Genomic DNA, 13231 nt, shown 5'->3' with positions numbered 1-13231 from the left:
CAAATAGCATCCCACTTACCTCTCCCTCTGCAACAAAAACTATAAATAGAGTAGAGGGAGAGAAATAGAGGGCGAGTTGGGTAATGGCGAGCGAGGTGAGTTCAGCGAGCAGCACTCTCTCAGCTATTTCTTGCCTTGGTGTCTTCTTGGTTGTAAGATATCGGTCGGATCGACTGCTTCTCGGTGTTACTTCAGATGTGTTCTTTGTTCAGATGCTTCAGTCAGATTCTGTGAAAATTTCCTGTCAAGTAGAGTATTTGTTTAACTGGTCAATCAGTCACCAGCTTATCAGCATAGCGGTTTGTTCTGTACATCAAACGACATTCACAGGCAGATATGGAGAGAATTCTCTCAAGAGGTCATTATGATCTATTGCACCCTCAAGAACAGAGAAAATAACAAAGATCTTAGCTAAACTGTAATCCGTGGCAAAGGTGGTACAATTATATGCTCAAACTGAGATGTTCTTAGATCTGATATATTCTCATGCCAAAGTCATAAACAAAGGTGTCAACACCTGACAGAACAATAGTACCACAATTACTAGGATATAAATGAGAATGAAAATGATAAACACTCCATACTTATTAAAATTTCTCTTTTTTTAAAAAAAAAAAGTTGAGAAAGGTCAGTTCTGCTAAAGATAGTGTCATTTCCAGGCATCGATTGCAACAGCTGCTGATCACGTTTACAAAGGCAACTCTCCACTGTCTACAATGACAACCTTGCTTTTAGGTGTTCCATTCTGCCGACCTTCTGCTTCAATCTTATACACCACATCCATTCCAGAGATCACCTTGCCAAACACGACATGTTTACCATCCAACCTGAAACAAGAAATAAAAGCTATTATCATCCTGAAATGCAATTATAAACAAGTTAATATGCATAATTCAACAAGTAAAGAACTTCTTCCTCAAGGAGGAGAAAAACAATTAAATGCTCATATTTATGCTCAAGAAAGGAGAGCAATTACCAGCTGGTTGTCACGGTGGTGATGAAAAATTGAGATCCATTAGTATCAGGACCAGCATTTGCCATTGATAAAAGTCCTACACAGGAAGCATAAGCAAAGTTTGGATCAAACAGAAGCCGTTGATGATTTTGAAAAGAGCTATCCTAGTCCACAAGGCTCCCACAATTCTTCACTACATTGCACCTGGACAGGGATGTAATTCATATTCGTATTCTAAATCCCATTGCTAGGAGAAGACAGTAAATAATCAACGCTTACCTGGTCCTGTATGCTTAAGTTTAAAATTTTCATCAGCAAATTTTATACCATAGATAGACTCTCCGCCCCTTCCATCACCAAGTGTAAAGTCACCTCCCTGGAGCATAAAGCTAGGTATAATTCTATGGAATGTGCTTCCTTTGTAGTGAAGTGGTTTTCCACTTTTGCCTACACCTTTCTCACCTATAAAAAGAGGAACATAAGTTAATTCCTTTGCCAACACCTCACGTCAAGTAAGAGAATGGATATTTTCCAACAGCAGAAGATATAGTTAGTTCCATCCTGCACTTTAGAGATTGATAATCTGTCATGTCTCCCACAAGGGTAACAGTTTACTCTCAGGTACGGGCATTTTCTTCTCATAGTGCAATAGAAATTTGCAGGATTGAAAGAAGAGCGAACTGGACAAGCACTAAGCGGGCAGAAGAGGCAGGAATGGGTGTCTTACAGCGGCTAACACATTCAAGCAATATTCCTGGTGGAAGTGCCGACGAAGTGAAGAGAAGTTTCTAGTCAAAGGCCGACGCTGCTCTGTTGTTATCCCATTAAAAAATATGCAACAGATTATTTGTCAAACTAGTATTTTCTTGCTCTGCCAATGATAACTAAATTATCTGATACTAATCCCCATATTTCTGACAAACTCAAGATGTCAAGTAACGTAAAACTGAATTTAAAATATACTTTATGTGTTTTGGTCGGAACAACACCCAATTAGTAAGGAGTAACTACTCATGACCACTAAGTAGTTATCCCCCTATCTGGATATACAAGCCATCTATAAGAATAGTCGATGTGAGCATGTTATCATATGCCATGGCTTATTTCCCAACAAATTGCATCTTGAAATGTCATTTGGCCGATGAATATACATCGCCATCTACTTAGCTTGTCACAGTCCATAGAAAATAACACCAATTACTTCAGCATTTTGTAACCAATTAAGATATTTTCTTCTTCCAGTACATGCCATTTGCAGTCAGCATATAACAATGAGCTGTCCTGCAAAGCACTTGTTCTTAAAATCAAGCTCATCGTCATTTTAGACACCCACTGGGTACGTGGACCTCAAACAGATACTCTTAACAATTTATCATATTCAACTTTTATGCATTAATTTGCTCTTCGGATGCTTACATCATTGCAGGTCCTAAAAGAACTGGTTCCAGGTGATTCAAATTCTCACTAATTGTTTATGGCTTATGCCTATGGTGCTCAACTTCCTTGCAGCAACCAAGGAAAAGAAAAGACTATTGTTACTGAAAGGTTCAGAACATTCATCTCATAATTAAAATAAATCTAACCAGCTACAAGCACCTTAATGGGATAGAGAGAAGTGTACCTGTGCAGAGAGCTCGGAAGTTTTCTGTATAATCAATAAAAAGAAGAATAACAGTTAGACGGTTCTCCCTTAATATCCAGAACACAAATATTAATAATATTGCAAACATGAAATGCAGAAAACCATGTGAAAAGGAACCCAATGATACTTTTAGCATCATCATCTAGTCCTTCACATTCACATACATACCTACTGTCTTAGGAACAGCTTTTCCAAATAGGCCCATCACAATGCGACCTGAAAGCAGCACCATAAGAAATTCAAAATCAATGATAGTATTCAAATTTTAAGAAAAGATCGGTCGCAATAAAAAGTGCAAACCAAAACTACTTAAAATATTCGTTTAATGAACAAATAAATCAATAAGCGACGATAACAAGCAAGATAAGATTAAAGGTAGAAATAATCAAATCACGTTTAGGGATATGGAAAGGAACACTTTAGGTCTAGCCCATTTGATAAAATCAAATGACCAAAAGAAAAGAAATAGTATGATCAATTATCAGAAAACTAAATCACAGACTAGCAGAATGTTCCAAGTAGTATTTAGATTCTTAAAGAACAAAGATATTGCCAGATTACCCATCTAATTAGTTCTAAATCACCAAAAAGATTGGTTTCAAAGAACATGAAAATATCTGAAATCTGATAGGTCTGTACTGAAAATATTGCAAATATGCACATTATCAAAGTATTACCTAAATCTACCCTTCATATATAGATTGTTATATTAAAATTTGACCTTGGTACAGAATCACGCAGCCAGAAGTAAACCTTGTATGTTACAAACTAATAACGCCAATTAAAAACTAATTTCCTAAACAACAGAAAGTTCATGAACATACCAGCAGATTTCCCACCAATCTCAACATCAAAGTAAACCTTGTGTGTTACTTCCTTCAAGTTCTCTTTTGATCCTTTGGCCTGAAAAATAATTACAGAGCAAGTTCAGCAGCTTGAGCTACAAATTTGCCTTTCAAGTTATGCTTGGGACAATGATTGCACGAAGAAAACTCATCTTCCTAACAATGCAATACCAGGAAGATACAGTACAGACATCAAGTAGGGGTGTAAGCGAACAAAGTTTGAGCGAGCTAGACTCGGCTTGAATGCAAAAATTTACAGCTAAAAAACATGGCTCGGCTCATCTTCAGCTCAACAAGGCTCGAGCTTGGCTTGACAGCTTGATGGACTCTATTGGGCTTAATAGGCTGAAGGCTGATATTGATTAAAAAAATTCTACAAACCAAATAATTAAAAAGTATAAATCCTATGTGGTAAAATTAACTCATAGATACAAATAATAATTAAAATAAAACTTTAATAATTCATCTATACATATATTATTGAGTCTAGTGAAGCCTAAAGCAAGCCGAGCTCAAGTGAGCCAGCGCTGGCTCAGCTCGGCTCGATTATACTTTCGAGCTCAAAATTTCAGCTCGGCTCATCTCATTTAGAACTCAAGCCAAGCTCTAGATGAGTGGAGCCCACGGGCTTTTTTGACAGCCGTGATGTCAAGCATCCAATTCTCTCATATAAAAAAGGAGGTGCTTGCTGAAAATTCAACATCAATAACCCTAATTGCTTAGATTGGATGGAGAAAGTAACTCACTTCCTACCAAAACTAACTAGCTAAACTGATGGCTACAAATTAGAAGACATAAAATAAGTTAAATCGTAGGGAACTTTCCAGTATGACAAATGCCCTCAATAGTAATTAGTAATATTGATCTCAATCTTTGATCCTCAAACTAAGTATACCGCATACAACTCTGAATGCCAAAAATCCTTGCTCGTTGCTTACCAAATATTTGAAATCCAAACCATTGAAAAACAAACGGATGAAAATACATTCTCTTTTTTAGTTTTTTTTTCTTCTCACAGCTAGCAAGGAAGCTACAGAGAGCTAAGAAGGACTGAGGAGGGAATAGCTCAGAGTATCTCTCTTGTCTTCTTTATATGTCAAATGGCTTTGGTTTTCAGATATATTTGGTAAAAGCAAATCATAGAAACAACCATGCCAAAAAGAAAGAGCCTTTTTTTAGGGATATGAATGAGGATGCCAAATTTTAGAGGGCATATACAAAACCAAGGGACTTCACAGGGATATTATAGATAACCCAAAAAGAATAAAAAAAACTTTTACTCTCTCTAAAATCCCTTGCATCATAACAACACATACACCCCTGCAAACTCTAAAACCCCATGACTTCCCAAAATCCTACACAGGTCCACGCGCGTGGATCGATGAGATAGCATGGATCTGACTAAAAGAAGGTTATCATGCCGGATTGACTGGAAATAACAAAGATATCTACTCCGATGTAGAGTAATTAAAGACAGGGAAAAGGAATTTAAGCGGTGAAAACGGTAGAGAGGTGTAGATTTCGTGTGTATGTACATATATGATAACCTGGATAAGTGCGATGCTGCAGAAGACGATCAGAAGCCATAGCAGAACCCTCGAAGTTGAGATCACTCGCTTCCTAGCAGTCGTCGCCATTCCTAAGCTCCAAAGCGATGAGATCTAATCCACTCTACTGCACGACTTGGTAATCGGCCATTATAAATGGGAGCTGAGCTAGCGGGTTTATGTGAACCTTCCACGGTCTTGGTTAGGTTATAATTTGGTCAGTATCGAATTGGCTCAATTTTATGGAGTTTTTTTTTCCCCTAATTACTATTACTGAGAAAAATATTTCCCAAAGAACGGCACCGATTCAAACTATTTTCTAATATACTTTTTGTCCGCTAAATGCCACGTAATAACTCACTTATCTCTCAGATAGTGGTTCTCTACTCTCTTAGAAAGTGACTTTATAAATCACTCTCCCAGAAGATAATTAATTTACTTATCAAAATACTAACATATCAAAAATTCATTAAAGTTTTTCTTGCATTTACTTACTCCTTTGCATTGGAAATGTAGACATATATAATGTTCGAGAAATCACCAACAAGTGAGATTAAATTTTAAAATCAATGCGTGCCCCCTCACATGAAGGCTTTGCTTTTCCTAATCCTAAGTTTTTATATGTAAATGAGATTGGATTATTGGAGGAATGTGCATAACATGCCCAATGAAGAGGTATACATGCAAAATTAGTTTTTTTTTTCTAATATTATTATTATTATTATCAAATTATATCTCCTTCCATTTATTAACAAGTTTAGCGTTTAATCCCAAATGTAAATATAATGCACTAACAAGTTTAGTTTTTATCCTAAATAATGCTTTAATTGAGAATTAATTAAAGATTTCTCTGTCTTATACGTTATAAGCAATCAAGAAATGCAACACTTCCCGCTGAGTTACCGTACCGCGCAAATGGGCCCATACCTCCTCTCTCTGCAACAAAAACTATAAAGAGAGTAGTAGAGGGAGACAAAGAGAGAGCTCAACGAGTTGGGTAATGGCGAGCGAGGCGAGTTCGTCGAGCAGCGGTGGTACTTTCACGTTGCATCCATTAGCGCTAGCTTACATGGCTTTGCCGTTGTCTTCTCAAAAGAGCCCGTATATTGGCGTCATCACCAGAGCCGGCATCCGCTACGAAGGGCACTTCCACTCTCTGGACATCTACTCCGGCGACTTAACCCTCCAATACGGTGCTCAATTACTCCCCCTTCCGTCTACGCTTTCTTTGTTGATTTCTTCAAGGGTTTCGCAAATGGGTTCTCAGCTATTTCTTGCCCTGGTGTCTTCTTGGTTGTGAAAATGATCGTTTCTTGCCTATCTTGCCTCGGTGTTAAAGGTGATATCTTTTTCCCTAAACAAGATGGAAATTCTTCAGCTATGCATCATAGGATGAGAAGAAGAAACACTATAGTTTGCTTGCAATAGACAGCCAATTGCCTTGGTGACTTTAATGCATGTAGTTCAATGTAATAGCCAGGAAAGAGGACCAAGTAAAAAAATTCTTGTTTGAAGATCTTTGCTGTGGGTTTTAGATAGATTACTCAACCTTATGGTTCTACAGTTTCATTTGGTTTGGATTTTGGACTTCTTAAAATGTTCTGAGGTGCATCTCTAAATTCTTTGGTCATATTGTTTGGATTAACTGCTGAGTCTCCTTAATTCAGTTTCTGGCTCACTGAAATCTTGTTGAAGTGCAATGGTCTCTGGAACTTAAAAATTGCCATAATCTTACGTCACTGAAAGGCTTTACTATCTGCTATATGTCGTACTGGGTGTGAGATTCTTCCTTGAAATTTGTAATTGTTGTTCTGCATATTCTATTATATCAAGCTAAAGGTCATAGATTGCTTGCAGTGAAGCATTTCGGAACAGAAGGAAGGAAGGAGGACGGTCCTCAAATCCCACCAAGTAGTGGTTTGTATGGTCGCATTTGCTTTCGTGGATCTGATATATTGGTAAGAAGGATATGCAGTAGTACTAGTACTTGGATTATGGTTCTCTTGTTTAATGTCGACGTCCTCCTAGATACTTCATTTTTCTGGACATAGTGCTCTGCTTGCTCACCTTCTTGTATGAAATCGATTACATTTCCTTATGTTTCTTTTATTTTCTTTTTGCCACCCTTTTCACAACAGGATCTGGAAGACTTGGCCTCTACTATCACACCTATGTGTTCACTACTTAAACTTGACCCTGCTGTTATTGAGGTTGTTGATTGACATCTTCATATTCTCAAAAAGTGATCTACTTCTCTTTCTTTACTTCTCATAGTTCATTTGTGTGCTACACAGATACAATTAAATGATTCTGAGCATGAACTTCGCGGTTGCTTGTTCATGGACAAGATCTCTTCTTCTTGCTGTAGAGTCCTGTAGATATCACAAGCAGAAAAAAAGAAAGAAAAGGTAAAGTAGGAGGGTGTGCGACCATCAGTGAACGACTCTGCTTCTCAGTGTAATTCGGATGCGTTCTTCGTTCAGATGCTTCAGTCGGATTCTGTGAAAATTTCCTCTCAAGTAGAGTATTTGTTTTGCACGTCAATCAGTTACCAGCTTATCAAAATAGCAGTTTGTTCTGTACATCAAACGACATTCACAGGCAGATATGGAGAAAATCCTCTCAAATATGATGAGAAGATTCATAAGCCATGCCTGCCTTTAGTTGCAGTCTGTGTTAACACCAGTGTTTCAGATATCAGATATATGAACAGATGGTTAAAGAAGTATTAGAATCAGAAGTATATAGTTGCAATTACGAACGAGGATTGTAGAATACAGCATCATTCCGACGATCACAAATTGGTGCTTGTATTTTTTCGGATTATAGAATATGGTTTCACAGCATATTATGCAAGTTTTTCTTATCCCACATTTGATAGATGAGCTACAAAATGCTCGTCACATGAACTTTCAGATTATGAGATAATGAGAATATTGCGAAGCAGATACCGATTACCACTTAGTGCACATCCTTTTCAGCTCATTTGATTTTACGTTAAGTCTAAACAAAAAGTTTAGAATTCGTTTGACGTTTTGTTTAATGACGAGATCACCGACTAATGACTACCAATCCATTCAAGTGCACCAACTCTGGGACTCTGATTCAAGAACTAATGGCTTCTGCACTGCATTACATTTCGTGGCTTCCATCAAAATCCTACATATATATAGTCTAACAAACTTTCTACGTACTACTGTTATCTTCTAGAGTCTGGAGAACTTTGGGTAATTACCAGCTTACTCTTCACTCGGATGACTGCCGCAACGAACAAATGAGCGCAAGAAAGGTAGTTACTTAGTTAGTTAGTTTCCCTCCTCTTCTCAACTCAATATAAAAGAAGACTCGAAGCGGAGAGAATGGAGGAATAAGAGAAAGCACTCGAAGAGGGAGAGAGAGAGAGATAAAGATTTGGAAGAGAATTAGGGAATGGAGAGAGGAGAGGGTTCCTCGCGCTGTGGTTCAGTTTGCGCTTCGTCTCCACCTCCAGCTTTAACCTCGGTTTTAGCTCTGCTGTCATCTTACACCGAGAACTCGCTTTTAAATGGCTTCATCAGCATCACCACCAAAGCCAGCATCCGCTACGAGGGATTCGTCAACATGGACGGCCTCGATCTCGTCTCCGGCACCATCGCCCTCCAACGCGGTCTGTTCTCGTCCACATGCACTTCATTCTTCGTGCTTCTCTCTTTGCTATGTCTCCCTCTCTTGATTTCTTGAGAAGCATTGATTTCTTTGAATCAGCACTCTTGGGTCATTTCTCCATAGCTCCGCTACCACGGATTTCTTTTCTTTTGAGTTAATTGGAAGGTGATGCCATTGATCGCAGTGCGGCATTTTGGAACTGAAGGGAGGAGGGAGGATGGTCTTGAGATCCATCCAAGTGGTGGTGTGTTCAGTCGCATTCTTTTCAGAGCATCTGAGATCAAGGCAAGTGCAACTGTGCAAGCATCCATGCATTCACTCATCAAATGGCTTGTTCCTTGAATTAACTCCTCCTTTTGGAATAATAGGACGTGCAAGACATGGCCTCTGCCGTCCCTCCGATTGAGTCACTGGTCCAGAATGACCACTCTATTGTCAAGGTTGTTGACCGATTTATACACTGATATCAGGGATGCTTTCTATAACGATTCTCTAATTCTTTTTTTCTCTTTCTGAATTTATTCGTGTTCTTATACAGGCAAGCTTGGGAATGGATTTGTAGCTGCTTATGGTGGTGGTCAAAGGAAACAGCAGAGAAACTGACACAATGCTTCTCTCTATACTTTGTAGAAATTTCTTTTATCAAATAAAAAGTTTTCAAGAGGGGGCCCCACAAACAAAAAGAAAAATGAAAAGAGAAAAACTTTATTCGTAACAAAATAGTAAAGGTTGCGAGATTCCAGTACCGAGAAAGCTTCGTTAGTACCCAGAAAGCTCTCCAATCTATGATGCGACGAGGGCGATGAGAGATCGTCACCCAATCCAAATGCTTCTCCTCGTCCCAATTCCCAAATGCCAGGTCACTTCATCAACAACCGTGGGCGGTACACCAGTCCCCTAATTTGGGCGGCCGCGATCGCCTGCGCGATCCTGTCCACAGCCGTGATCGTCGCCGCCATCGTCGTCCTATCAATCTACGCGACCTACCGCCCCAAGATCCCCTCCGTCCACGTGGAGGACGCGCGCCTGACCAAGCTGGAGTACGACCGGCTCGGGGTCCTGGACGCCGCGGTGGCGCTGACGATCGTGGCGGAGAACGGCAACGCCAAGGCGGAGGCGGGGTTCTCCGCCGTCGGATTCGACCTCGCGTTCCACCGGATCGTGATGGCGCGGCTGAGGGCGTATCCGTTCGATGTGGGGGCGAACGGCTCCGTCCCGCTGCGGTACGCCGTGGAGGCGTCGCCGGTGCCGTTGGATGAGGAGTCGATGGCCGCGATGGATTCGGCGCTTAAAAATGGGGTGGTGCCCTTGGATCTTGACGGGCAGGCGAGGACGAAATGGAGGGTCGGGATTTTCTTATCACTTAAGTACTGGATACATCTATCGTGCCGAATTGAGTTCTTTTGGCCCAATGGGAGCGCTTTAAACTCGGATTGTTGGTCCAAGGCCCATTTGTAATCTCAATATATAGTCTCTACTTCTTTTTTCTAATTCTACATTCAGATTGTCGTTAAAATAATATTTATCATTACTGGGACGGTGCCACTGCCAATGCATTGTGAAAAGAATATATAAATATATTCGCCTAGTGGTTATGTAGGACTACTAATCCACTGCTAATTAAAACTGGGTAGAGGTGGCGTCATAGGGATCAAAGATGGGATCCTGAGTGAGACCCTCCATCTCCAACTGGAACTTCTCCATGGCATAGCCAGGCAAGCAAACGGGCACCAAAATCCCCTCCTCTCCCTTCCCATTCTTGAACCGAGTGATGTAGTTCGCCACCCCAAGGATGGCCCCCTCGCCGCCCTTAGCCGGTCCGCCGTAGACTCCTTCCCCCCACCCGAAGTCCACGTCCTCAAAGCCGGCGCGCGTCACGTCCGACACGATGTAGGTCTGCGCCACCCCGAAGTGCCGCCGCCCGTTGAGCACCAAGTAGTCCGCCACCGACTGCATATACTCGTCGGTGATCCTCGCCTTCGCCTTCTTTATCATCTCCAGCGCGTACCCCAGCGGTCTAGAGCACAAGTTGTCCACGGTGGCCGCCGCCACCGTGAACGCGAACGCGTTGCCGTAGAACCCCACAGGGAGCGGTACCTGCCGCTTCCCGCGGGCGTTGACGATGAACTGGACTCGGACCTCGTCGTCGGCGGCGTATCTGAGGGCGGCGGTGCGGCTCCGCCAGACGCTGGCGGTGACCAGCTCGAACCGGGAGCTCATCCTGAGGTGCGGCGGCACGTTCTTGCGTAACGCGGAGATCTCCTTCTGCCCGAAGAAGAACGGACGGAGGACCATGTCCTGTGGCGGGACCGTCCATAGCTTGTCGATGTCACCGCCGAGCGGCGCCTCATACTCCGGGTGGAACTGCGTGACGCACGGAGGGCGTCGGGCGTCGAGGAGGTGCCGCTCCCACACGGGGGGAACGGAGGGGGCGGCTGCGCCCCGGGCGAGCTCGCCGAGGGCTTTCAGGAATTGCATCACTCCTGGGGCGTCGGCGATGGTATGGTTGATCCGAATACCGAAGATGAAGCCTCCGCACCTAAGTCTGGTCACCTGCATCCATGAACACAATTTAGTACATGAATATGCGTTATATAGTTTGATACTAAAAACTATAAACCTAATAGAGAGCAGTGTCTTTTTAAACCATTAATTAATATTCGATGAAAGATATTCACATAAAGACCAGTACTTTTTGAAGAGGTATATATATATATGCATATATATAAGCGACTTCGAAAGGATATAAAAAACTTCATCAGTAATTTAACAAACCTGAATATAAAGCAGAGGGCAGTCAGTGACACCTCCATTTCCCTGGAACTCACAGAGAAGCTCCTCATGGCATGGAAACGGCGGGCGGAGCGCATCGGCACCGAAGTCCTCGACGCTGACATCGGCCTCAGCCTCCACGAACACCACTCCCTCGCCGGTGCACTCCACCACCAGCTTCCTATCCGCTTCTTCCCTGAGTCGCCCAGCAAGAGGGTAGTAGTACACAAGTGCCTCTGCAAGAGCATCTTTAATTACTCTAGCAGGATCTTGGCCATCCTTGGAAGGCTCATTACGGTATACGTGGATCCCTGAGCTATAGAAGCGCATCCCTTCTTGGTCGTCTATGTCGGACAAGGGCTTGAGCTCGTAAGGCTTGGGCTTGGCCGGCGCAACGAGCTCGGGCTCACTGCGTTGCACCTTGAAGGTTATGGTGGAGGACTCCATAGATAAGATCTAGTAGAGGTGATCGAGCTTCTTGGGCTTTAATTGGAAGTGAGTACTTAGTACGTAACTTTCTATATTTTCGAGGGAGGAAGAGAGAGAACTGAGAAATGTGTGAAGGTGATGTCAATGGAGCTTCTACTTATAGGTATCACTTGAGGGTTTGGTGAAGTCGTCGATCAAACAATTCATGTACATGCACAAGTCAGTAATGGTGGTTGGATGGAATATTGACACACTGACACAGTCAACTCGTTTTTCTAATTACAAATGGCGCTACACGTTTCATTCTTATCATTATGGAATCTTACGTACAGCACCCAATATCTAAGGTTGATTTATCAAGAGTTGAACCCTATATTTCCACTATATTACTCGCAAATATGCTCCTGGATGTACGCGTTAAAAATCAAGATCTATGTAATGCCACTTGTGGAAAAATAAAGTGAAAACAGTACTGTATTGACTAGTGAGCTACAAATTAGATTAAACCAAGGGTTCTATACGCAAAATTCCGTCCCACTTACTAGTGACCAGTGGGAAGAAGTCCCGATGTATGTGTTAGGTCCGACGCACATCGACTAACCAATTCTAGTGGAGTTACTGGATACCCTTTTTTGACTGACCAATGAGACTTCATGAGTTTAAGTGCCTCTATCCAACCTATATTTAACCTTGAAACTCATAAATAATAATGAAAATAAACCTCCGGGTAGTCTTAGTAGCGTTTGGCATTCCCGCACAAGGAATCTAATCATTGGTCGCCGTTCAAAGCCAACCCACGATGACTACCATCTGTATTCGAGTGGGGGACTTAAGAGTATGACCTAATATCACTTATATATATATATATATATACATATATTAAAATAATATTCTCTATTAGTCTACTGTTTATTCCTTTCGTCCGGAATTAACATATGGATAACAAATACTCATTGTTTCACACAGTCATCTTCTTTGTTAATTCTTTTTTGATCTCTTTTCAAACCGGTTCTTTGGAGCATTAACTGACGAGGATACCTTAGTGCCAACTTACAATTACGACCAAGTTGGGCCAGTGCCCACCGAATTCCGAAACCACCAGGAATGAGCAGTAGCAAGGTTTTTATTTTTGACTCCAATTTTGGATTAGTCTACTATTTTTTATTTTTATTTTTTTGTCAGGAAGTTTTTGGCACGCTGTTTAGTAGCATACCGTTACTATTATCAGCTTAATTAGGTGGATATTATTGTTTAATACCAGTGATTGTTGTACCCAAAACTCGCTTACCTGGATGGAGGAATATATTGTTTAAGTGGAGACTTATAGTGGCCGTTTGGTTCTTCTGCAGAAGGGTTTACAAGACAACTTTATCTAGAGAAAGAAGATAGCTACTCA

At 41.5% G+C, this 13231-nt stretch overlaps 3 protein-coding genes across 4 annotated transcripts; 1 reads left to right on the top strand and 2 right to left on the bottom strand.

The window, feature by feature from the left end:
• Positions 1 to 407: 407 nt before the first annotated feature.
• On the bottom strand, positions 408 to 5181 carry LOC140779278 (peptidyl-prolyl cis-trans isomerase CYP20-1-like). Of its 2 annotated transcripts, none has more exons than XM_073124289.1 (7): positions 4978 to 5181; positions 3422 to 3500; positions 2766 to 2813; positions 2577 to 2600; positions 1235 to 1417; positions 977 to 1052; positions 408 to 827 (listed from the first exon to the last, which is right to left on the bottom strand). In XM_073124289.1, the coding sequence occupies exons 1-7, from the start codon at positions 5077 to 5079 to the stop codon at positions 689 to 691; spliced, it is 651 nt and encodes a 216-aa protein (XP_072980390.1). In that variant the 5' UTR covers positions 5080 to 5181; the 3' UTR covers positions 408 to 688. The 2 variants fall into 2 exon arrangements, with proteins under 2 accessions (XP_072980390.1, XP_072980392.1); XM_073124291.1 differs by having other exon boundaries at positions 4990 to 5177.
• A 2939-nt stretch (positions 5182 to 8120) lies between these two features.
• On the top strand, positions 8121 to 10114 carry LOC140779526 (uncharacterized). Its single transcript, XM_073124626.1, has one exon. It carries the CDS (start codon positions 9487 to 9489, stop codon positions 10090 to 10092), a length of 606 nt encoding a protein of 201 aa, XP_072980727.1. The 5' UTR covers positions 8121 to 9486; the 3' UTR covers positions 10093 to 10114.
• A 24-nt stretch (positions 10115 to 10138) lies between these two features.
• Positions 10139 to 11965, bottom strand: LOC140779525 (benzyl alcohol O-benzoyltransferase-like). Its single transcript, XM_073124625.1, has 2 exons — positions 11410 to 11965; positions 10139 to 11187 (listed from the first exon to the last, which is right to left on the bottom strand). The coding sequence occupies exons 1-2, from the start codon at positions 11851 to 11853 to the stop codon at positions 10255 to 10257; spliced, it is 1377 nt and encodes a 458-aa protein (XP_072980726.1). The 5' UTR covers positions 11854 to 11965; the 3' UTR covers positions 10139 to 10254.
• Positions 11966 to 13231: the final 1266 nt, after the last annotated feature.

Source organism: Typha angustifolia, chromosome 15 (assembly GCF_048772165.1).
Source record: "Typha angustifolia cultivar Huaian chromosome 15, ASM4877216v1, whole genome shotgun sequence".
NCBI classification, from domain to species: Eukaryota; Viridiplantae; Streptophyta; class Magnoliopsida; order Poales; family Typhaceae; genus Typha; species Typha angustifolia.
This window is presented reverse-complemented; position numbering and strand designations above follow the sequence as displayed.